The 27072-nt window shown below is 33.1% G+C and overlaps 1 protein-coding gene across 1 annotated transcript; it reads right to left on the bottom strand.

Moving 5' to 3' along the window:
- Nucleotides 1-15217: 15217 nt before the first annotated feature.
- Nucleotides 15218-17532, bottom strand: LOC142225393 (uncharacterized). Its single transcript, XM_075295149.1, has one exon. It carries the CDS (start codon nucleotides 16206-16208, stop codon nucleotides 15318-15320), a length of 891 nt encoding a protein of 296 aa, XP_075151264.1. The 5' UTR covers nucleotides 16209-17532; the 3' UTR covers nucleotides 15218-15317.
- Nucleotides 17533-27072: the final 9540 nt, after the last annotated feature.

Here is a 27072-nt window from a genome sequence, read left to right as displayed (position 1 = left end):
TGGCTTAACATGACGATAGCATTCTTTTGTAGACGAATGAGATGTGTGGCTGATAACTTTGTGCGATGATAAAATTTTACACATAAGAAAATATCATTATTATTTTCCGCTATAAAAAAGCAGGAACTATGGAATGTGTGAATATAATAGTCGCCATGGATGTATCCTCGATATTCTACCGTGAACTATGAAATGCTAAAAAATATGCTTCCAAAATTTGTACTTGTGTTTTATTGGTGTTTGAGGTCTTATTAAGTGTTGTCCAGGGGAGCTGTAGCTAAATTTGTTTCCAATTTGGATTCTTCAATTGAGTAGGATACGCTACACCAAAGCAACTGATTTAATGGCATTCTGTACATTTTGGAGAATGCATTTGGAAAACACCATTTTTGTTATAAATTTGCTAATTAACCCTTTCTTTACCGATGGTTTCTTCAAGGACTAAGTTATAATGATCTTCCAGGCCAAATACCAGCACAGTTTCGATTCATTCAAAAATTTTAAATTAATTGGGTTTATTTACAACACACATTTTTACACGCAAAAAAATAATTCTTTCCTCCAAATCCGTTTCTCATTTGCTTTAAGAATGTTTATTTGAAAGAAAAGTATATACTTTTTGTGATAAACGTTTATTCTTTTTCAGGATGTACAAATAATTTCATAAAGACTAACTCAAAAAAAATAATCTTTTCTCGCTAATAGCATTTTCCCTCACATCTTTCTCACTTTCACGAGGATTTTTAGTTGTTAGCACCTTTTACTGTAATTCAAACAATGTAGAAGAAATTATTCGATTTTATAAATTTTATCTTTCGCCTGGACGGAGAATCGAACCGCGGACCATGCAATTTGTAAGCCAACACACTGTCCACTGAGCTATGCAGCTGTTATTGTCATCAATAGACAATTGTCCATATAAGTTATATAGCATAGCTTCGGCACCAGCCGATTAAACAAACTGCTTCGACCGAATACCAAAAAGTTTTTTTTTTTTATATATATTCCAGATATGTTCGGAAGATTCCCAAAAAAAAAGTTCAATTACATACTACTATATTAAATTTTTACCATGAACTGTAAAATGTGTCTTATTAAAGACTTTAAAGTCAGAAAAGAACAGTGATTGATATAAACGAAATGGACTGTGTTGTTGGTTCAAAAATAATTTTTTTATTGAAAAAATAAAAATTTTGTAACAAAAAGTTTAAAATTTTCGAAGAAATTCAAAAAACTATATCAAAGAAAAACGTTTTCGGTCCAAGATTTCCAAACGTTTTTTTCTTTGCGTGTAGACGCTAAGATGAGTTTTTAAGATCTAATTTAACAGCGTATTTTAAGGCATATCCAATATAAATAGACTACTCTACAAAAACTATAATTGATATTATTTCACATTCTTCCTTACACTTCAACAAAAGATCCAAACTACACCCAAAGAAAAAATACTTTCCTCCGGAACGAAATTTTAGACAAACGAAATTCGCCTCTTCTATAAAGTATTTTCTCTAAAAGCAAATAACGCCGAATGTATGATAAGCGATTCAACGATTATTTCTAATCTTGTTTTTGTTTGCTTTTAAAGAGTATTTGTTAGCTTCAAAAGAAACCCTTGTTTGTCTAAAATTTTGTTCCTCAGAAAAAAAAACTTTTCTTTCAGTGTACTTCACAAATATATTCGACAATTCTTAACTTCTGAAATCATTGAGGTGGATGCTTAACTTTGCAAAAGTCTTGATTTAACAGGTTTTACATCATGTATAAGACTAAATATTTTTTTTACTGTAAAAAGAAAATTCCAAATTCTAAAATTACAATTGGGAGGAAACATTTTTTGGGCGTCTGCAGCAAATGAAAATATGACTTTTCTGGCGGAAAAAAGTCCATTGTAAAATATGATTTTCATTTAACTTATCTAATTTAACAGCGTATTTTAAGGTATATCCAATATAAATAGACTACTCTACAAAAACTATAATTGATATTATTTTACATTCTTCCTTACACATCAACAAAAGATCCAAACTACACCCAAAGAAAAAATAGTTTCCTCCGGAACGAAATTTTAGACAAACGAAATTCGCCTCTTCTATAAAGTATTTTCTCTAAAAGCAAATAAACCAGAATGTATGATAAGCGATTCAACGATTATCTTTTTTTGTTTGCTTTTAAAGAGTATTTGTTAGCTTCAAAAGAAAACCTTGTTTGTCTAAAATTTTGTTGCTCAGAAAAGAAAAGTATTCTTTCAGCGTACTTCACAAATTTATTCCACGCTTCTTCTTCTGAACTCATTGAGGTGGATGCTTAAATTTGCAGAAGTCTTTATTTAATAGGTTTTACATTATGTAAAAGACTAAATATTTTTTTTACTGTAAAAATAAAAATCCAAATTCTAAAATTACGTTTGGGAGTAAACATTTTTTGGGCGTCTGCAGCAAATGAAAATATGACTTTTCTGGCGGAAAAAAGTCCATTGTAAAATATGATTTTCATTTAACTTATCACAGATCCAATTATACACGATTATTCGTCATCTTCATACCTTTCATTTAAGTGCCAACAAGTAATCGGACATTTCTAACTCGAGATATAATTTGTTTTGCGAAAAAGGAGCGAAAAACTAAAAATAACTGGATATCTCAAAAACTGTTCCATAAAAAATTTTTAAACCTTTCTTTTCGAATTCAGCAGATCAAAAAAGTCGACTCTCATCAAGTGTAAATTTTCAGTGTAAACTAGTGTATTGTGTAGAATTAAGGTGTAGCGTAGAAGATTTTTTATGACAAATTTGAAAGATACCTACTAATAAAAACGTATGCGATACATATATGATTTATGAGACCAAATTACTTCGAATACAATTTGACGAAAATTCGTACTAATGTGGATGAACTTTTGTTAATTGGGGACAAATGGTCATTTGTATACAATTCCACAAATCTAGGATACACGTTTGTCTATCCAATAACAAAGATTCACAAAAATACGTTTTCATTTGGATTATGAGTTGATTTTAGTTTTCTGTATTTCCTTTTTGCGTTCGGGGGCTTAAGTGCCTAGACATGTCCATGCGACATACGGTGTGGTATGTTTCTTGGTATGCTGTGAATATCGCCTCATTGACAATTTAAAGTGTTTTGTTGCCAGCAATTTACCAATTTGAGCAACACAATGTGCAACTGTGTTCAAGTAGTTAGCCATAGCAGCAGCATGGCCACTACCACCTCCACCAACCAACTCGGTAGAACCAGAACCGAAAATGGTTGATTGTAAATATTCACACGCATATATGGATGCGAATGAAAAGAGCTTAATTCAATTGAAACGAATTAAAAGAAATCCATATTTCTGTTGGCAAAGTCTGTTAAGATAGCTCCTACGAGCATTTAAAGCCAAACAAGCAGTAGGTTATGAGGATTGGTACATCCAGACATTGAGTTGAGAAACAAATTTGATCATTTTGAAAGAACATCACATTCGATTCTGTAGGCACTTACAAAATGCAAATCCCTAATAATCAAATTTGGAATGTATTCAAATATTTACTTAGTTATATTATATTCAAATGAATCATCTGTGGGTTATATCGAAAAGAACCATCCTCTAGGTAAGACTGAAATAAGAATGTGAAATTAAAACAGATTGGAAAAATGAAAGAAGGCCGTTGTCAAACTGATGCTACATTTAACTTATATGAATTGCAAAACAATTCTTTGGTTTTACTCGATTTTTCTTATATTTTATTTTGAAAATTTCCATAGTTCAATGCGAATTTTCCCTATGTCTCAAAAACTAAATGTTCGTATCATTTCCAAAAATTTTAAGAATGAACTGTGGCTCGGTTAAAATCTTAATGATTTGGCGTCAATGATTTTTTTAATGAAAAGTAAAATATAAAAAAGTAGAATTTCTTTTGTGTGGGGGAAAGTATTTATTCTTTAAGGGCTCAAGAAGTAAAAACTGATAATAAATCGAAGGTCATTTATCAACTAGTCGATTTTTTAGGATGGAAATTTCATCAAGTCTTCAGCCTCGATTATTCCAAAATTTATAAATCTAAAAGCTGATACTTTGTTTAAATTTCCTTATTTTTGCCCAACTAGAGTAAAAATTGATAGATCTAATTTGATACGATTTGATATGAGTACACTGAAAAAAAAGCATGCCCAGTTCCAAAGATTTTGTCTTTATTTTAAAAATTTTGGTATTGATTCCAAGCCAAAGAAGCGGAGAATACAAGTAAGGATACTTTTAAAACACAATTCTCTTTTAAATTTGGGTTTTGTGTACTTGCTTCTAGGAAGCCAATTTAAATTTTTCGCTTTTTCACCTTTTTTTCTTCATAAGCCATCAAAGTCCCTTAAAAACGAGTTAACGACAACTTTATTTTTCAAATTCAAACTCGACTTCCAGTAGAATTTTTGCCATGTTTCAAGTAAAAAACGTCTTTAAAATAAAGTGTTGAAAAACATGTCCTATATCTGAACGATTTTTTGCTTTGTAGTGAAGATGCAAAAAGACAACAAATTTAAAGACAATTTCATTAATTTTAAAGAATTTTTCTGAATAATTAAAGTCAAGTTGACTTTACCCCAAACATTTTTTCGTTCATGTTATGATACCCATTTTTAATTGAAATCACTTAATTATAAGGACAATACGACTTCATTGAAAAGTTTATCGACTTTTGGAGAAGGAAAAAATCTTTATATTTATTAGAGAAATGCGTCTTCTATGCTAAGCAAAATTCTCATTCGTATTTTAAAGACAATAAATTAAATCTTTGACCTCACGACAATATTTTTTTCAGTGTAGATGTGACAAATGCTAAGATCTAATCATATCTAATTACTCAATATTGGTCTAGATCTAATGTCTTGGATATAACCATATTTATTCCTATATATAATTGTATCTGATGTTAGGCCTCATCACATATAGAATTTTATATAATTATCTCTAAATCTGTGTCATCATATCTGGGTAAATCTGTTTAGATCCAAAGAGACCAATTTTGAAATCTAATCATATCTAATTAGATCCGCCAGTTTTTACATGGGAAATGAAAAATTTAAATCGATTCTCTATTTCAGTGTAGGGTGTGAAAAGGCCAAAACAAGGCTAATACCAACAAAAGTAACAACAACAACAACATAAAATGAAATATTTTTAAATGAATTCTCATACAAGTGTGCACTGCTACAGTTGCATTACCATTGGCCAAAAAAGGATTTCCACTTGCATTGTGTTTTGTACATTCGATTGGCGTATCACTTCGATCGCTAGCCGCGCCGCAAACGCACTTGGCCACATGGCGAAAACTTACATCCAACAGATGCATTGGCAACGGCCAACAGGAATGCTATGTAACTTAAAATTCACCACGATCCACAAACAATCAGCAACATGTTTGGTGTTGTGACTTAGTTGATAATAACATCGGTGGCAGCAGAAGGGAAGACAGCATCATTTTGATTCGGTCATTGGAACGTTTAGTTTAGTTGATACCCAAAAAAGCCAAAGGAAACTACAATGAAATTCCCAAAAACAGAGTTGAGCACATTTGCCATCGAATCGAAACAAAGCAATTTGGTGCAAATAAGAGGATATGTCCAAAATTTCTACAGTACACAGCATACAACAGTAACCGTAATCGCATTCAATGACCAATTCTTACAGTGGTGATTGTGACCAAATATAGAAGGGGAATCTAAAGGTTCTAGGCAATATGCACAAGCATGTACTTAAATAAACTGTAACATCATTGAGCACTCAGGATACAAAATTTTCATACCGATAAGTTTTTAGTATTTTCCTCAATTTACGATGACTTTGTCAATAGTGCGTTCGTATATTTCGATCACTAAACACAGGTATTTGAAAATGTTCCTCACAGGTGCGCAGATCCGAAGCCAATGTAGCAGAACATGGCCCCGATGAAAACGTTACTTTGAACATTAAATTATTATTATTATTATTAGTTTATTTAAAATCATAATAAATTATGAAAATAAATACAAAAAAATGAAGGTACTAACAACTTAGGTTTTCGACCTATTTGAACATTAAAATACACTGAAAAATATTGTAGTGAGGCCAAAGATTTGTTATCCTTAAAATCCGAATGCAAATTTTGCTTAGTATAGAAGACACATTTCTCTTATATATGTTATTTTGATTCCTTGTCCAAAAGTCGACTAAATTGTCGTTTTGTCTTTATAAATAGTAGCTATTTACTCTACAGTTGGTGTATTATTTTTGTTCTTTTCAAAAATTTTCCCGATGAAGTCTTTCAAAGAAAAGACGAAATATTGAATAAATAATAATTAATCATACAGACCTCGAGCTCATTTTCATCTACAATTATCAATTGAAAAAAAAAAGTTTTCAAAAATAGAATATATCTTTAAAAAAATTATTTTAAAGATGTTTTTACTTGAAACGTCTGAATTTTAAAATTTTAGTTGTCGTTAACAGACTTTAAAGCAGAAAAATCTAACAAATTCGAATTTAATTCCTAATAAATCAAAATCATTAGTGCAAATATAAAATCTTTGGAACCAGGTATGCTCTCAGTGTACTCCAAATGAATTTAAATGAACATAAAAGGATATGAAAAAAGTAAATAATGTTTCCCAGCAAAAAAGGTGTCGCCAAAAAAGTAGTGTAAATGTTATATTCTTTGAGTCCGGATTTGGTGCAGATGCGATGAATTTAAGATGGGCTTGTCATAGGACGGATTTCCGTCATTTCAACAGCCGGTACGCTGAATTTCCATCACTTCTTAAGGTGTTTTGCGAATTAAGTGTTTTTGATGTGAATTAAGAAATTTTGTTAAATTTTGACAAATAAATTATTTGTAAATTTTTTTTATGATTTTTAATGCATTCTAACGTTTGTCTGGAAGGTTTCATTTTCATTTCATTTTATTGAGTACCTACACAACAAGATTAAAATCTTATAATTGCAGTGCAGGATTATAAATGTTAACACATCTCCGACTTATAATAAATATATACAATAATTAAATTTTAAAGATAAAAGAAAAAAATAAAAATTTAAATAAATAAAATAAAAATTAATATTAATATTAAAGAAAAAATGAAGAAAATTACTTTTAATATTCAAATCCATTGCATTCTTGACGATTGAAATGATGAGTCAATATTATATCTACAAGCAAAATTTAAATATTAAATATTCTAATTGTGAAATAAATTTTGAATACTCTTCTTAAAATATGATGCGTTGCTGATGCATTGTATATCGGGTTGTAGAGTGTTCCACAGAAGTATCGTGCCAATAAAGAATTGCCATTCGGATACAAGACTTGTCCTTCTAAAGGGTATTATATTCGTATTCCTATCAGATCTGGTAAACCGAATTCTATCATAGAAATAGCTTGTTTTTCGCCTGTAAATCAATTTATGTAGAAATACAAACGATTTGACATTAAGCAGGGTACACAGAAAAAAAAAATTCACGAAATTTTTTTCAATTAAAATTTTAATTGAGTTTTAAAAAATATTCAATTAAAAATTTAATTGATTCAACAAATTGTTTAATTGAAACAAAAATCAATCACAAACATTAATAGTATCAATTAATTTTTTAATTGGCTTTCAATTAATTTTTTAATTGATACTATCATTTCTGTAATTGAAGACATTTCAATTAAAAAATTAATTGAATCAATTAATTTCGTGATTGAATCAGATTTTTTTTGTGTGTATTAAAACTAAAGCCAAAGAGGGAGTCTGTAACATGCGAAACATGATCGGTTCTGCGTAACCCATAAACATAACGAACTATACTATTGAATGCCACGTTAAGTCTATTTTTGCTCACGGAGTCACAATTCGCGAAAAGTTCAGATCCGTAAATTAAACCCGGTATCAAAAGACTTTTCGCCAGGAGAAGTCGAATATTGACTGGTGTGTAGGAATGAGTAACCCATAAAGAACGTAATTTAGCATATGTCTGTCCAACGACCGTGTTTACATGACTCGACCAACTCAAAGTGTTATTGAATACCACTCCTAAATTCTTAGCACTAGTGACTACATCGGTTTTCTGACCATCAATCATAACATCAGCATTCGACAAAGAGAACCTTCTATTCTTGTGTATAATCAAACATTTAGACTTTAGTGGATTTAGTGGCAGAACATTGGCCCTTGCCCATCGAAACACACGATCAAGGTCGTGGTTAAGTTTCCCCAAACACTCACTAGCATCACCTACTGGACTACTTAAAAAGATTTGTATGTCATCTGCAGAGAATGAAGCCGCCGAGTCGCGCCGCCGATTTTAGCCGCCGCCGACTAGTTTTTACCAGTCGAAGCCGTCGCCGAATTTGTCGACACATCTCGACTCAAAGTTAGCCGCCAATTAATCAAAAATATTGAATTGAATCAGAAAAAATTATTAATAATGGTTGCATTTTTTGTCAAAATGTTTAACTTTCCACCCAAACTCGGTCAGTATCAAGTTGCTATAATAATTTTGCAAAAATTTGGCTCAGAACATTTGAATTATGTATAAATGTGATTGTAAGATAACATCTAATTGATTTTATTATGGATAATTGTCCGCCGTCGATAAGACAAATTTATATCGGCTTAGCCATCAAGCCGCCGCCGCCGGAGGCAAAAAATTAGTATTAGCCGCCGCCGACAAAAATGGGTCCGCTTCATGACTATGGACTATTTCAAGAGGGAGGTTATTGGCGTACATGAATCAAATATTTTCACAAATGTTAAATTTTTCTAGAATGGATTTAGTATTTTGTTCAGGAAAAATTTAAACAATTCGTACCATTTTATTAATTCTTAATCTATTTTTAACTATTTGAAACAAAAAAAATTAAATTCTCATTAAAAAATATGAAAAAAGAGAGTTATAAAAAATTGACTCAATTGAACTTCATGTGCCGTTAAAATAAAGAACATCTTTTGGAGAACATTTTTGGAAGTGTTTTTGAAGATGTGCCTTTAGATGAACTTCAAATGTAATGATCTACAGTGAGCACTTATTTTCTTTCCACTTCTAAAAATCAAACATTTGATTAATACATATTATACTTTTAAAATATACGGATTTGGGGATCCTTATTTTTTTTTTTTTTTAAATTTGCATTGCAGGCTACTGCACTTCACTGCACATACCTACATGATTCCTTGAAAACCACTGTTCTCCTAAGCTTGTTATTACCTTTGAGTATTGTTTATTCGTGGAGCTCTATCATCTTCCTATCGTCCATTAAATTAGAATTTGAGATTCATGGATGTTACTTTTGGGAAAATCTGTTGTTACGGTAAAGTACTTAATGAGCCTTCGTTCATTCATTCGCTCGCAATTATGTACTTACGACGACTACATTGAATTTTTCACAGTGGCCACAGATTCAAATGCAGAGACCAATTCTGTTGCATCAATTGGAAAAAAGTGGTGCAAAAACTACGATGCGAACAATGGTTAAGGGAATAGCCTAATTTTCATTTCGTAATATTTGACATGGCATGTAATTTTCTAAGGGCTTTCAAAGATCACCACAACTACACAAATAGAATAGCCTAGGATGGAAGTGCAAAAACTCCAGTGAAGATCCCGGCGAAAACGTGCCATGATGTCAAAGTAGTCATTTCATCGTTGTAAGAAACAATTTTAATTTCCTGGGAATCAAACAAATGTTTGAGGGACCTCTGAACCTTTCGAAGGGTCTATGGATTTCATACAAAAAAATCAAATAAGACCAACGTCGTTTGGAGAAAGGAATGAGAGTTAGTTAACGAACTTTAAAATTGTGCCTAATAGTTAGAGTGGTTGGTTGAAATTAGAGAAAAATAATTTTTTCCGTTAAAATGAAGGCAATTGTTGACAGATGTTTCCTATTTTTGTTGTTGTAATAACATGCATTTCTAAAATTAATTTAAAATGAAAAAATGAAGCTTAGTAAATATATTAAATGGAAAATCGTATACTCAAAAAAAGTTTAGTTGGATACAAATATTTGGACTTTCCATTAAGGGGTTTGTTATTGATTCCGAGCCAAAGATGTGGTTTCTTCAAAATAAGAACATTTTTATTGCCCTCTGAATCATGGGCAATAAAATTAAAATTAGCATACAGATCTCATTTATGGGTTCTTCATTCTCGTTTTTCGCGATATATTAATAAATTAAATCCAAATTATAACAGATACTTCTAAGCAAAAAATGTTTTCTTAATTCAAAAAAACTTTAAACCAAACATACAAAGAATAAGTCTTAGCCCAAATTTTAAGCGTTTTTATCTTAAATCTAAAGATTCAATATTTCAGTTAATTTTTAAGGACATGAAAACTTAAGGACTTGAACGGAGGGACGCAAGTTTCCAAAATTTTCGTTCTAAATTTAATAAAAAAATTCAGTGTAGGAAGGAAAAGTCGAAAACGCTTCAACTAAGTACTGTATTATCTAAAAAATTTTAAAAGTCAAGTAGATCGGTTATGATTTTATAAATCGAGAGAAATCGACAAATTTACTTTTGATAGTGCTTAACACTTTGACAAAAATTTTAATGGAAAAATAGAAGAGTCGATTTTTAATTAAAAGTTTATGTTGAAAGTTCATAACAAAAGACAATAATCGCAAAAGACAAACGTTGACTTTTTTAAACTTTAAAAAATTGAAAACACAAAAGATAACTTTTTCAAACTTTATTTTAATAATACCTATTGCAAATTCTTACTAAAGCAAAAAATGAAAACAATAAAAATAGATCTTTGTCTCAAAATAAATTACTCAATTCATAGTAGAGGTAAGCTTGAGAGATGGCCGGGATTCGCCTGAATTGTCCCAGAATTTCGTCTCCAGGAAATGTCCCGAATCTTTCTGAAAATTTGCCAAAAATCCCCGAATTTCCATTCTGTCGAAAAACAATACAAAAGAAGTAGCGATTGTCACCTCAGAGATAAAGTTTGTTTGCCATAACCGAAAGTAATATGCCAGTAAATATGAGTTTAGAAACAACATGGGTTCGAGAAACAATATTTCCAAATATATCGACGATTGATATAAAATCATCGCAGCCATCTTTGGAGAAAGTTTCGGAGGCTCCAACATATTTAGGAATTTCAAAGTCTGCAAACAATAACGACTACGCCATGGCGTTTATGCAAATTTACTAAAAGAAATACCAAGTGATAAAATATGGCCAACTATTTTTGGGCTTGTTCCGACAAATTCCGGAATGTACGGCGCAATGTCCCGGATTTCTGCAACCATCATCTGGCAACCCTAATTAGAGGACGTTTTAAATGCTTAGTGTCTACCGTAGTTTGGGAGTATAATAAGAAATATTGGCATATTCTAAGATTGTATGTCTACTGCAATCTCGCTACATTCTTTGATATTGAGCTAGCGAAGTGAAATTCTATACGGACCTACAGGCAGCTAGAGATGGTCTGGGATCGAAGGAATGTGATCACCTCAAACCTGTTTCAAGAGTATTTTTTTGCTTTTTGCTGTAAGAAATTTGTTTCCAAGAAAAGTATATACTTTTTGTGATAAACGTTGATTCTTTTATATGATGTAAAAACAATGTCATAGATTTCTGGCACCTTACCTCACATATTTATCACTTCCATGAGGTTTATGTAGTTCTTAGCACCCTTTTCTGTAATACAAACAATCTAGAAGAAATTATTTGATTTTATAAATGTTACCTTTCGCATGGACGGAGAATCGTACAGTTTGTAAGCCACTAATAAAATTGTTGCAATAATTTTTTTTTAAATTCAAAGGACTCTAACAAAGAAGAACGTTTTCGATATACGTTTTCGAAGCGTTCACCCTAAAAAAAAACGCTTCTTTAACATATGTTCCAAACATATTTTGCAGGAAGCACATATATTATTGGATACTGTCGAAACATTAATATGTTTGTTTTATGTGAACATATTATATGTTTGGAAGCATTTTGAGCCCAAAAATATTATATGCTTGGAAGAATTTTTCCCAAAGACGATTGTGCTCATTCCCTAACATACTCGTAATTTTCACTTCCACGAAATATTTTAGTTCTTGGCACCTTTTTCTGTAATACAAATAATGTTGAAGAAATTATTCACTTTTATAATTTTTTTTAAATTTTACCTTTCGCCTGCACGGAGAATCGAACCGAGGACCATACAGTTTGTAAGCCAACACACTATCCACTGGGCTACGTAGCTGTTATAGTCACCAGCAGATAATTACATTTATTACATTTATTTATTTATTACATTTATATAGCATAGTTTGCAACGCCCACGAGCCCATGCAAACATAATATTATTTAACAGAATCATACATTTGTTTGCCACGTGGAGCAGTGGTTAGCATGTCTGCCTTGATTGGGATTGAACCCAAGACCCTTTGCATGAAAGGGTCGTGGGTTCAATCCCTGCTTCGAACACTTTTTTTTACACATTTATATTTATACTATATTAAATTTTTATAATGAAACTTCGATATGTGGGTTATTAAAGATTTATAGCCAGTAACAGTGCTTGATATAAACGAAATAGACTGATTTTTGGATAAAAAATTATTTTTTTATTGCAAAAATAACAATTTTGTAACAAAAAACTGTTTTTGGTACAAAACTTTAAAATTTGGAAGGCATTCAAAAACTCTAACAAAAGAAGAACGTGGAGTCGAGTATAAACATACATAAATAATTTTATAATATAAACATAAATTTATTTAGGCGTGAACAGTTTTTTACTAGCATTTAACACCATCGCTCTAAAATGCCTTTTATTTTTCTTTAATAATTCATTTTAAAGAAAATAAACTTTTTAAATTGTTTTAGCTGCAAAACTCGAACTTAATGCCCGCTTTTATATTTGAAGGTGTCCGTCAACTCCTCGTGGACTACTTATTAATAAAGAGCAACTAAACTTTGTTTTTATAAATTTTACTGTGTAATTTTTCACTATTTCCTCCTTATTTCATTTTACTGTCCCAACTCTAAAAAGAGTATAGTGCCCTTTCGTTATTTTTATGAAGATCCCTGATTTCTTTTAACGAACCAAGAAAAAAATTGTGCCCATAATGCCAAAATGATAAACAAAACACATGTCCACACATACATAAAATGCTGCTCTCAAGGCGAAAACATATGCTGTTTGTTTTTCAATGTCTATTCTCTTGGTTCCGAATGTCTATTCTCTTTATTCAAATTAAATAATATTTAGACTTAAGCATATCAAATTTTTGGCCTATCATAAAACAGCTTTCCGAAACAACATACAATCGGGTTTCACAGAAAGTGTTCTCTTTTGATTCTTTCGCTGTGTTATGTTGATATCTTTCGTCAACTCTCCATATCTATTTCTTTCTCTATACTCTCTCTGTCGCTTTGAATAAAATATCTCAACATATGTATGTTTAGTCGAAATTTGTAAATTTATATATGTTTGCATTCACACATATGATTTTTATGAAACATTCATGCCCCAAACATAATATATTCTAACATACTAACAAAGATGTCCCAAATATTTAGTGTTAGTTTAGGATCATTACATGTTTGCACTTAAATATATTGTGTTTTAAAATTGTGCCCGAAACACATTTTGTTTATATCGGAACATATGAAAAACATATTTTTCTAAGAGTGTTTGTTTTCAAACAAAGTCAAGTTAGTGACTGCAATACTTTCCTTCCTTTAGCACTCAATTTATTTATAGTCTCCACTCTCTCCTACAAATATTACGATAGCTAAGATTCCTTACTATGTAACAAATAAATTATCAAAAAAAAAAAAAAAAATACTATCGAAGCTGTGAAAATGCACACCGAATTCTTGCATCAATGCTTGCAATTTCAAATTTGTGACATTAAATAGTTGGAACTTATAACAGCTCACTTATAGACAAATATTTTCCCAAATAAGCAACAATGCGAATACGCCTGAGATATCGTTGAGTTGAAGCCAGAATAGCTGGTTTCGCTCCACACCAATGCGTTTGGTCGAGCAATACTGCCCAATTGTTCATTTTAACAGAACAAAGCTATCAAATATTTCAAACACCAAGCAAGAGACATTAATGTGGACACATAGAACACTTTGAACACCATTCCCCAATTGGGATTTTCATAGCTTTTGTTGCATTGGCATTGGAAGGCAATGTTATTGCAGACGCAAATGGAATATTTGCTAGAAATTCTATGAAATTCACAACGACCTAAGAAATTAAGAAGACATTAAAAAAAATTCGGGAAGATGTTAGAGTGCTAATAATTGAAACTTACTGAACGTAACTTTAATCAGTAATATCGGCAGAAACTTTTTGCAGGTGGTGCTCGTCATTTGTATGGAGCTTCGAAGATGAATAATTCTTCTTTCTTTCAATAAGATTACGTCCCGGAAACTTTGAAATACTCTAATATGCCAACAGTGTTATTGATAGAAGGGAGTGTGTGGACCTGTCCAATTTCTTTAGAGTTTGTTTTTCTTTAGAGAGTCCAATAATTCGGCATAGTAACATGGGTATACTGTGCCGAATGATTGGATCATTCTTCAGGTAGTCGATATAGAGTTGATATTAAAAAAACTGTGTTTGTCACTTTTCCGGCAGATGGTACAGTTCAGAGCATATTTACTGCTGTACTGTGGACTATAGATTGCATGCTTCGTCACTGCCACCAAATGAAGCAGAAAATTCCTAGGACGTATAAAGGCTTTTAATTAATCGTGTTCGAGCTGTTAATAAGGAATATTATGTGAGTCATTTGAGTGAAGCATTCCGTCTAAAAAGACCACACTAATAATACATCGTTTCACCCAGAATTTTTTCTTCGTAACCATTTCGTGTGGTTTTCTGTGCTATTCTAAAAACTAAAAGAACCACTCTGGGGAATATTGAAGTGATAGCTGTTGAAATGATTTTCTTTGGAAAACAAGCAAAACTTTCTTCACTTCAAAGATATAAGAACATTTTAGAGCTAAGATTATGAATTATGAAAAATTCTTTATTTTTTAGAAATTTGCCTTAATATTGTGTAAATTTTGCGCCCTAAAATTAAGGTTGCATTTCAAATTAGGTCAACAGTTTTTTCTATGCATTACCAAAATCACAAAATGTTAGGATTTCTGCATCATATTTCAAATTAGGTCAATAGTTTTTTTCAATGCATTAGTAAAATCCCAAAATGTATTAGTTAGGATTTGCGAAGAAAAATAAGGATTTTATTATGATATACAGTCTTTATTGGAATCGTTTTTAAATACAAATGTGTGCTGTTGTTTATTTTATTACATTTCTTACAATTATTCATTACACTGTCTTACCAATCGTGATCATGACTATCATGACCATCGTGTCCACCGCCACTGCTTTTCTTTTCAGATTTTTTCCACTTTTTCTTTTCGCTTTCACCTTTCTTTTTGTCACTATCATGTTCGTGACCCCACTTCTTTTTCTCTTCGTGTTTCTTCTTGTGTCTCTTTTCGCCCTTCTTCTTATGACCCTTGTGGCTATGACCTTTCTTGCCATATTTTTCTTCATCTTCCGACTTCTTTTTACCTCCCTTTTTGTGGGATTTCCCCTTTTTGTAATCTTCACCTTTCTCAAATTCCCCATGTTTCTCCTCATCTCCTTCATCGTGTTTCTCATCGTAGTACTTCTTTTCCTTTTTATCTTCATCTAATTTGTGAACATGATGTTTCCCTTTGATGGAATGTCCCTTCTTATAGGAACCGTGGTCTTCGAACTCATGGCCCTTCTCGCCCTTTTCACCCTTTTTGTGTTTCTTGTGATGTTCGGACCCCTTCTTATGTTTCTTCTCATGGCCATGGTGCTCTTCGTGTTCTCCCTTTTTGCTCTCATGGTCTTCATGACCTTTCTCACCTTTCGCATGTTCTTCATCCTCCTTGTGATGCTTTTTACTCTTCTTTCCATGATCTTCTTCATATTTGCTTGATTTTTCTTCACTTGATTCGGACTCATGGCTTTCCTCACCTCCAGATTCTTCCTTTTCGTGATGTTTACTTTCGGATGGAATTAAATCCCCCGACGATATAACTCCAATAGAAGCTGTAGCTTGAGCTAGAACATCCTTTGCATAATGATGCCCGATTTCTTGAACACCATTATTAGCTGCCACCAGATCCAATGTGAGACTCCATATTAGAGAAGTACTTAGGAGACAACAGCTCAATAGTGCCAGACGCACCATTTTCCAAATTTCGTTTGGTCAAATCACCAGCGGACTGCGACTACTTTATCTTTACCATGATGTGGTCTTTTTATGGAATAGCCCTGGGCTATTGTTAACGTTCACCAACGCTTCAATGGTTTTGGACAATTTCCATTTTGTGGAAAATTGTCACTTTGTTGTAAATTTGCAATTGTGGTCACAGGAGCGAGGGGCCAATTACGGAATCATGTAATGCAATCTAGAAATATATTAACAGAAATTGATTTCTGTCGGTCAATCGATGGAATTGCGATATAATTTCTTTGCACTTGCACAATTGTAGCTGCTAGGTAATGTAGGGGGTAAGATAGTCCTCAACTTATCCATCATCAGCATTTTCTTGGTTTTCGGTGTTTATGCCGCACAGCTGCTTGGACAAACGAGCTATTAGTCGTAATAAGAAGTTACTCACTTTTGTCTTGATTTAGGAATGCCTTTCGAAAGTGTTTTGGGTTTGCACTTGCGGTAAGTCTTCTTAAGGCAGCCAGAATTCAAAACAAGACCAATTCCTTGTGCAATAAAAAAGATCTGAGGTAAGAAACTGCAACCGTAGCACATCCCATCAAGCACCTGTGAAGACTTCGTTTCAACATTCACACACAGTTTGTCTGGGTATTCCGACTGAACTCTTGCAGCTTCAGTGTTGCAACAGTGGTATGTATGGATGTACGAATTTTCGTTTTTAAATCATTCTCCAAAGGAAGTAGGGGTATATTGCGTTTACTTTTTGACCTTCGTATCAGTACATAAGTTTTTTTTTCGTTATGTTGTTGTCATCTATTAAATTTTGGGATTTCAGAGTTTCGAATTAGAATTTCAAATGAAGGTATTCACTTACGGAAATTTTGCAATTATGTAAGATAAGTGAAAGACGTTTTTTTAGATTTGTATACACTTATGGGTACCACCATAATATTTAAAATATTCATGTAGTAGAAAAACTAATCTAACACGAAAGCGAAAGCACAACTTTATGGAATAAACCGTATGGTACCAGAAACCAAATCCTTTGAATTACTATACCACCACAGTTTATGGGTAATAGAAATTATTTTCTTATAACATAATGGGGATTGTGATATCTTTATGGTTAGGATGATACTCTCAGATGATAGGAGAAAAGATTAAAAAAGATTGGGAACTATAACTAAATCGAATATGGGCGGAAATCTAGGACTAGAATAACTCATGAGCTGAATTTGAGCTATCAGCATGGTAGATACATTTTCACACATATTTTAATTATTGTGTAAAAATCTTCTTCACTGATTGCATTCCATAAAGTTGAAACGCATAAGTTGTGTTTCTTCTCTAGCCGCTCTTCCGGCAGTGTCGTTGTGCCCCACTGTTTTATGAGCGTCCATTCAATTAAATCAGTTTAGTTTAGTGTACAAGCTCGAATCGTCAAGTTGTTGGATAGTTCGTTTCTTCTCTTATGGACCATTAAGAGAAAACAGTAACGATTGCTCCACATTTTCAAGGTTTTTTGAATTATTCTCATATTGCACTCCTTCTCAATTAATATCTACTAGGCTACCGACTCGGATATACGTTAATCCACTGCGATATCTTTTTATGCAGGTCCCATTTTGAACTTGCTGTCTTTCGGAATTGTACTGATGTCTGGAACTCGTTTCAGTCCTCTTCTTGGGTCATTTTAGGTACAGTGACAACCCGTTATTAAGCCTCACTTAGACTGTTCAGTCCAACATGGTACCACAAGTGGTGGACCTCTCTCTAATAAGTGGTACTCGATTCTTTTTTACTTCAACGGCAAGGGACCTCTTCTTATAGTTGAGTCCGTACAGTTGACATTTCGGAGAAACAGCATGGAAGTGCTTTGAGAAACCCAGAAATGTTACTAGCATTACCGATTTAAGACACAAGAGTAGTCTTGGTCAAGAATGTCTTTCTTGAGTACAGATATTTTCATGTTCTTAGGGTTCACAATTAAGCACCGAGAAATAACTGACTTATGTTCTATCCTGTTGCAAATGAGGTTAGGATCCGAATTAAAGGTTAGGTTAGGTAGCAGCCCGATGTATCAGGCTCACTTAGACTATTCAGTCCATTGTGATACCACATTGGTGAACTTCTCTCTTATCACTGAGTGCTGCCCGATTCCATGTTAAGCTCAATGACAAGGGACCTCCTTTTTATAGCCGAGTCCGAATGGCGTTCCACATTGCAGTGAAACCACATAGAGAAGCTTTGAAATCCTCAGAAATGTCACCAGCATTACTGTCACCGCTGAAAAACTTTTTGGTGTTCGGTCGAAGCAGGAATCGAACCCACGACCTTGTGTATGCAAGGCGGGCATGCTAACCATTGCACTACGGTGGCTACGAATTAAAACATCGTCTTTATACAAGATGAATTCAAATTCGATGACATTATTATTAATAGAAATGATGACATTATTATTAATGACAGAATGCGTCCATGTAGTGTTCGCGTTACTAAGATGACTCTTACGTTTACACGTTCTATGTCGACGACTACTGTAATGTCTTATCATCTAAGGATTTTTTCCATATTCAACCTTATGTAGGGCATACAGATATACGCATTACGTAAACCTGATGCATCTAAATTTACGATCTTGTTTTTATCACCATGTCAATATGTCGATTTTATCGGCATACGTATATTCACAAAAATTATTCACATTATTTTATATATTGAAACGCGGGAAGGTAATCTTCTGTTAACTATTTTAAAAACTTTGACTTACTGAAATTCATAATTTTTCCATCGGTATTTATTTATACAAAGTTTTATTAACAAGTAACATAGTTGACTTATTTGACGTATACATTTTGGTTTATATTATTTAATTATTACTTTCAATTTCAATTCCGACACACATAAACAATGACGCAAAATGGCGTTTTTAATTACAGTGGTGATAACATGCTATTATGACTATTTTGTTAAAGTGTCTAGGGAAACGAACTTTGAAATGGTGAAAGTATAGTCCGCCATGCACGTATTACATCTCTATGAATTCGCTGAAAACGTATCCACAAGTTAAATGATGATGTTAGTGTAGTTAGCATACGCCTTCAACAACTTTAATTTACTTGCTTTGATGAAAACAAAATAGTAAGCATTGAATTCGAGAATTTTTGTATAAAACAGATGTGTTAAGTATTTTTCTACAAATTAGTGACCCCCAGACTTTTTCCACACCCGTTTTAAATACGAATTTTTGGGAATAGGATGCCCAAAGAACAATTTACCTAACACAACCGAGAGAACAATCTGAAATGGTGGAAGTTTAGACCATCGTACACCAAGTGAAATAACGTTTTTCAGATAAACCCGTCACTTGTAAATCCACTCTTATGTATATGTAGCCACTCACTATATTGTTGTGTTTTTGACATTTGTACGTATTTTCAGTAAATCGTAAAGATTTGTTTTAAGTACGCGTTTTCGCAGAATATCTACTAATTTTTGTAATACAGGTCTCAGCTTTTTAAATACAACGACAAGAATTCAATTAAATTCAAAATGTTGTATGTAGGTTAGGTTAGGTGGCAGCCCGATGTATCAGGCTCACTTAGACTATTCAGTCCATTGTGATACCACATTGGTGAACTTCTCTCTTATCACTGAGTGTTGCCCGATTCCATGTTAAGCTCGATGACAAGGGACCTTCTTTTTATAGCCGAGTCCGAACGGCGTTCCACATTGCACTGAAACCACTTAGAGAAGCTTTGAAACCCTCAGAAATGTCACCAGCATTACTGAGGTGGGATAATCCACCGCTGAAAAACTTTTTGGTGTTCGGTCGAAGCAGGAATCGAACCCACGACCTTGTGTATGCAAGGCGGGCATGCTAACCATTGCACCACGGTGGCTCCGTGAATGGAAATGTTGTATGTATAAATTATTTAACAAATAACAAACTTTCTTGAGAAATTAATTATGCCACAATGGAATCATAATAATAAAAAACAAAATAATAATAATAATAATTATAAATAAATAAAAAAAAAAATATTGGCGGTATTTGCACTGATAAGTTTGGATAGATGCAACTAAATTATGGATAGTTTATACAAATGCTGCAACAGGTCGCACTTTATCTTCATGGATAAAATGAAGTAGCATCTTTTAATTGCACTTGCATGGACGACGGAACCACTGTTCTTCTCTTTCATTTTCTGTTCATGTTTTGTTTCAATTGAATCAAAGCACTGTTGCTTCTAACGTTGCATTAATTTGCAACAAATTGTAACCGTCTCCAGCGTTTCTTTTCTAGTTTTTGTTTGTGTCTTTTCACCTGAACTTTTTCTGACCATTTGCCACCATCATGGCGGAATAGAGGCTAAAAAATAGAATGGAGCATGGAAATGCAAGCATACTTGAGAGAAGTATAATTTTCTAAATACCGTAATAATGTTAATGTGGCTTTTCTGTTCGGTTTTTCTCCACTTTTTAGATTCCTCTTTATATCATCACCACCACATTGGGAAAACTCCCAGGTCAATTTAGCCCAAAGTCAATCTACATTCACGTCAATATAGACAATGGGATGGGGAAAGGGTGATTGAGGTACAGCAACAGATGGACAGGTACCAGATGGATACCATTTTCAAATGACATTCGCTGCGTCTCATGGAGTTCTTCACCATGAGATTCAGATGTTTAACCATTTGCCGCTGGAAACTCCTTCGGCGGGAAGTTTCATGTGAAAATAATAAGTGTGCAAATATTTTCTTTGCAATTTTCTACTTAAAATATTAGAAATGATGGTCATGCGGCCTCCGACGAGGTGATGTGACAATGGTGACGTTGAAGAGTTGGCCTTATGTTTCTATTTTGGCTAGTCTCTTTTTGTTTGTATCTTCAACTTGGAATTCATGTGAAGAAGCATCGAGCTTGAGTCAACGAACCGAAACGAATGTTTGGCGTAGAGAAATGTAATATTGGTCCATTGTGGATGATACTTTCCATGGCCTGCAGGATAGTTTATAGTGAGGAGTTAATTTATTTGCTCACCATAATGGTCCATGGCCAATGGAAACAAAAAATACATGGAAATATGTCAATAATTTGCCAAAGCTACAATCTCAATTAAAATCGAAGAATTGTGTGAACAACAAATGTGCCACTTTCCATACTTCACACAGTTTCAGCAAGTAATTGAGATTTCTACGTTAAGCGTCAGTGATTGGCATATTTATTGGAATGTCCCTGAATTTAATATAGTCCAACTAGCATGTTTTGTTCCGTTCTCAGCTTTACTCGCTTCGAGTCGGAGCCACTTCCGCTTAATGTTTGCAAGAAATTCAATTTCCAATTCAATTAAATGTTCAATCAATTCCATGGTAGTGGACCAGAGCTAGACATTGTTTTGAATTTCATTCAGTATTTATGGTAATTTAAGTTTCGTTGTTGTTTTCTGTATTGAAAGTGAAACACCAAATAATGATCCATGAGATACATTGAAATATTTAAGAGGATGATGTCAAATATGGAATGTAACTTAGTGTGGAAATGAGCAAATAGGGCATATGCTTATTCCCAGTCATTTATATTTCATATTAGTACAATAGTTTGATTTGATATTGTGAGTTTGAGTTTATCTCGAAGAATCTTTTATTTCCTCCATTTTACAATTTAGGAAGAGCGAGAGGTATATAATTTATGTTTTTAAATTTCAATTCCAAATTTCTTCAAGATGTGATAAAAGGTATGAAATTGTAAAATTTGAATCGAATAATCAAAAGATATATAAAGAATTAGGTCAATTCCAATTGACAATTTTCAGGCTTCTGAAATGTACTCTGACCTTCGAAGTTTTAAGAAAGAGTCAAAAATCCTAAATTGGTTTTAAAGACAATCAAAGTCAAAGTTTTGACAATTCGGTTGATAGAGAAAAAGAGTTTGAAGTCGATCATTCACGATGACTCTGAGAAAGTGACTGCAGAAAATTTTTATTTTATGTTTTATTTTTTCCCCCCTTAGATATAAATATATGCTTATATAAATTGACAGTTATATAAAACCTTTGACTATGTTCGTACGAATCCAACAAAATTTGTTCCATGACTTACAAAATACTACAACAATTATTTTGTGTTCAGGTTTACTATTTAGTAAAACGAAACGAAATTTTTGAATAAATTCTGCTGACTTTAGAATGTCCATTCATTGTAAAGTCTGCATCTAAGAACGGCTTGTGCGGAAAGCATTGCTAATCTAATATTGTTTTATCGGTGGTAAGTTGGCAGCATTTTTAGTATTTTAGTATCAATCACAATAGATGACATTAGCAAAGTATACAACCACACAACAGTACGACACTAGATGGCAACATCCTCAACCTCTTCAGCATTCAATTTCCAAACCATTGAAATTATTAATTTGAACGCAAGATGTCGCTCATACGATAACATAATGATAACTTTTTATCGATTAATTGGTAACGCTAAATTTAAGAAACGATACCTATCCTTATTAGAGGGTCTCGTCTCAGATAAGTTGTTATTTTATGTATACACCTAGACCTCGATTTGCGTTGTTTCGTTTTGCATTGTTTCGAAGTTGCGTCGCTGCTGAATTAGTACTAGTTTTCACTTTGCGTCGTTAGATTTTCGAAGTTGCGTTGTTATCTGTCTCCAATCTTTGCATGGTTTGCCATAGAAACTCATAATTCACTTTGCGTCGTGTTTTTTTGGAACGTATCGGCGACGCAAATCGAGGTATAGGTTTATATGGAATAAAAATCTCTTTAAGAAATAAGATATGTTCAGAACCACTAGAAATTACAAAGTAAATAGAAGTAATTACACTCTCGACTACTTTAATGCAAAGAACTGGCGAATTTAATATGGCCTTGCTTTGAAGGAAATAAGTTGACTCCCTTACGCACTACCAGTAATCGAAGGGGCAACTAATTCAGATCTTTTTCCTATTGAACCCAATTATTTGAAGTTAATAATAGAGATAGTGATTTTATTTATGTTTTATCTCCTTTTTTAATAATTAATTGACAAAAATTAGTATTTTTACACAAAACCCGTTAACAAAAAAGCCTGAAATACAATATAGACTAAGAAAGGAAATAATTCAATTGTGTGTCCGTTTTAACAAATGTTGACTTTCCATGTAAAATATTCGTGGATCCAGATATGATAAAATTTAAAAATTGGCCTCTTTGGATCTAACCAGATATGATGAGATATAATTATATGTAAGTACATACACTCCCATGACATGATATGACAAGATCTAACATCAGATCTAGCTACATATAGGGCTATATATAATTATATCTAAGGCATTCGATATAGTCTAATATTCGATCTAGGCCAATATTAGATATAATGATATTTTACCAATTTTCGGATCTAATTAGATCTCTCAATTTTCACTCGGGTTCCAATATTTTCGCTAGATGTTGTAGCTTAGTTCCGGAATGGTTTTTGGTGACGAGTAAAACCGATTACTCAACTAGTGATTGGTGACAACCGGCTATCAATATTCATAGATGGATTATCTCTCATGTTGTGGTTTACGAATTCTCAAAACGTAAAATGTTGAGGAACTTCTGAACCATTCTATCCTTTGTCAAGAAATTTGTTCCAATTAAATAGTTTATGCAAAAAACAAAAAAAAAAAAAAAAATACCATGCCCCCTATGAAAATGTACACTAGAAACAGAAGTTTATTAACAAAAGTTTATTAATGAAATTCAAAATCTTTTTCAGACTATTTATTAAAACATTAATTGTTCTTGGCCATATCGTGGTTTTTATCCATTTCTTTGTGCTTATTGCAGCTGTTCTCCACGGCTTGGTTCATTTTTTTCTCTCGAATATTTAAGGCATTCACTTGCAAGCCCGCAAAACTATATCGATGGTAAGCAAAATATTCAGGATTTTTATAGCATCCTTCCTTTTGTGCATTGGGCCCCAAAATTTCTTCAGGGCATTTAAATGGACGAAAAGCTGATGGGGTTATAAAATCGGGAACATCAAATGCTGAATGGCAAACACAACTCGGATTGTAATTTTCCGGTGGATCTTTAGAAGGCCGTGGAATGTTGAAAAAACGCACAGATTTTCTATTTCCTGAACTGCTGATATTTCTTAAAAAGATGAGTTGTGGTTTCATTGTATATGCTGCAGATTTTTGGGTGGAAATTCTTGCAAATGTGAATTTTTATGGAAACACAAATTGATTTTCAATTGCAAGAAAATTTTTAAAAAATTGACAATAATTGTACAGTCAACTTGTGTCAATCACCCATCACACTTCTTACATGATACATAAGTATATGTGTGTATATGTGGGTGATACATGACATGTACACATTCCTGTGTAGGTAAAAGACATACATTACCCGGAACCACATCACTGCCAAGAGTACAGGAAATTCAATTTGGTGTTGCATTAACATGAAATTGCTATCTTCCATTAGATGTTAACTACACTGTAAAAAATATTGCAGTGAGCATAAAGATTTCTCAATATAAAAGACACATTTCTCTGATCAAAAGTCGATATATTTTTAATGAAGTCGTTTTGTCTTTAGTATATTTGGCTTTAACATGCATATCATAATAGTAAAGAAAATTGTTTTTCAATTAGAATCACGGGAAACTCCATCTTATATTCATCCATTTTGCAATTTTGCCCTTATTTGGCTCGGAATCCATACAAAAGTTATAAGAGTAATGACATAATATTTAGAACTGATATGTTTTTATCCTTTGTATTTTTTTCTATTTTGTATCCAGCTGTCGATAACAATGCGCAACAGGATAGCCAATACCAAAGCGACCTTTTTATAAGATTGTTATCCTGTAGGTGGTCCGTTAAGTGAGAAGACTACCAAAGAGGAATACTCCGAGGACACACGCGTTCCACATGTGGTTAAAATAAAACTTAAGAGTACGAAAATTAAAAAAAAAAATTAGAAGAACAAATCCTTACATACATTACGTACATTTAATAAAAAGTTTGTTTAATTGTAAAACAATGGCATATTTCGATTCCTTCGGTGTTGCAGCAACAATTAAATCTAGAGTGATATAGTTGGTAGTTTGCTTATTTTAGAGATACTAACGGCCATTTTTATGTCGCTCCGTTATGCTTTAACTGCCAGTTAACAGAAAGAAAAATGTAAATATCTTTTCTCCGGTTAACTTTAACTGAAGAATTTTCAGCAGTTAAGTTTCTAACTGGCGTTTGGAATATATACGCAAAATGACAGATATGTAGATATCACGGTTTAAAAGTTCGTTAGCTGACGTAGCACTAACGGAGCTTCATTAAAATGGGGGTAAAAGTGATAACTTTGAGTTAACTTCATTGACAATTGATAAATATATGAAGATAATAAGACCACATTTGTAAAAATCAGCTACAACAATTGCAAGAAGCGGATGGATGGATGAACACATAGACTTCAAGATGAATTCAGAAGTCCATCCTTAGTCGATAAGTGGATATTATTTTAGGGTCTTTATGCAATATTTTCTGTATTCACATTTTCATGCAGTTTGAGATTATTGCACCTTGACCGTATAGTGATTATAACGAAGTGAAAACTTCATTTTGGAATACTCGTGACAACAAAAACACCACTTCCAAACGTGCTGAACTTTACTCTTATTAGGTAGGTAGGTAGGTTAGGTGGCAGCCTGATGTATCAGGCTCACTTAGACTATTCAGTTCATTGTGATACCACATTGGTGAATTTCTCTCTTATCATTGAGTGCTGCCCGATTCCATGTTAAGCTCAATGACAAGGGACCTCCTTTTTATAGCCGAGTCCGAACAGCGTTCCACATTTCAGTGAAATCACTTAGAGAAGCTTTGAAACCCTCAGAAATGTCACCAGCATTACTGAGGTGGGATAATCCACCGCTGAAAAACTTTTTGGTGTTCGGTCGAAGCACTTACACTTATTAATGAGTGACTCTAGATTCAATGTTTACCCCAATATAAGAGACTTTGTCTTTAGTTATTTTGATAACGTAAAGAGTTTCGGACAATTTTAAAAGATTTTGAAATTCAATCTATGAGTGGGATAGTGTTACTTCAATAAGAAAAACTGACTAATGCTGTCTACATTCACTTTATAAATTGTCTGCAATCACTCTCTCAATGTCATCTTGGATAACAGATCAATGCTCCCTGTTCACTATCAGCATATTAGTGGTAACTATATGTCTGTAAGATGTAAGATATCATAGTGAAGTGTTCCTTGCTGCATTCAGGTTGAATTGTGATAGAATTCTCTCCGTTCTCTTTCAACTTGCATGTTGTAAATGCGTTAAACGATTTATGGAAGAAATGCGATATGGATCCACATTCCACCATGCAAGTGTGGTTGAAACTAAGAGGAAAGGCGAATTGATACTTTTAAGGGAAGAAAAGAAAAGAACCGACAAATGTAGTTTGCCCATAGCATATCAGATGGACAAGCAAGCTCAAAGTGCATAAATCATGGAAGAAGGAAGAGTTAATGGTGTCTATCACCCACAACGACACTTGACTTAGTGGAACCCCCACCCAGATAGCCCGAGGAAACTTTTCTACTTTGACTTAAGTTTTTATGAACTTTTGAGTGATTTCATGATGTTCATGTGAAAATAACTACACCATCAACACTGGGTAATGTATGGCAAATCATTGTAATCATTTGTCTAGGTTTGCCCATACCACATCCTTTACGCTTCCGTGTAATGGTATGACAACTGGCATCCTTTGTGAAGCCGAACTGTATCATTCGTCTCGGTCGCTTGGTTGTTATTGAGTTTATTTGTGATTATTCGCTAGAACTTTGGTGGCGGAATTTGTAGTGGAAAGTTAATCAATT

The sequence above is a fragment of the Haematobia irritans genome, chromosome 2, assembly GCF_050003625.1.
Source record: "Haematobia irritans isolate KBUSLIRL chromosome 2, ASM5000362v1, whole genome shotgun sequence".
NCBI classification, from domain to species: domain Eukaryota; kingdom Metazoa; phylum Arthropoda; class Insecta; order Diptera; family Muscidae; genus Haematobia; species Haematobia irritans.
The sequence above is the reverse complement of the archived record's forward strand: the minus strand, read 5'-3'. Positions and strand labels throughout refer to the sequence as shown.

Bases quoted from the DNA above. Each gene is read 5' to 3' on its own strand.
- LOC142225393 (XM_075295149.1), bottom strand. From the start codon at position 16,208: ATGGTGCGTCTGGCACTATTGAGCTGTTGTCTCCTAAGTACTTCTCTA.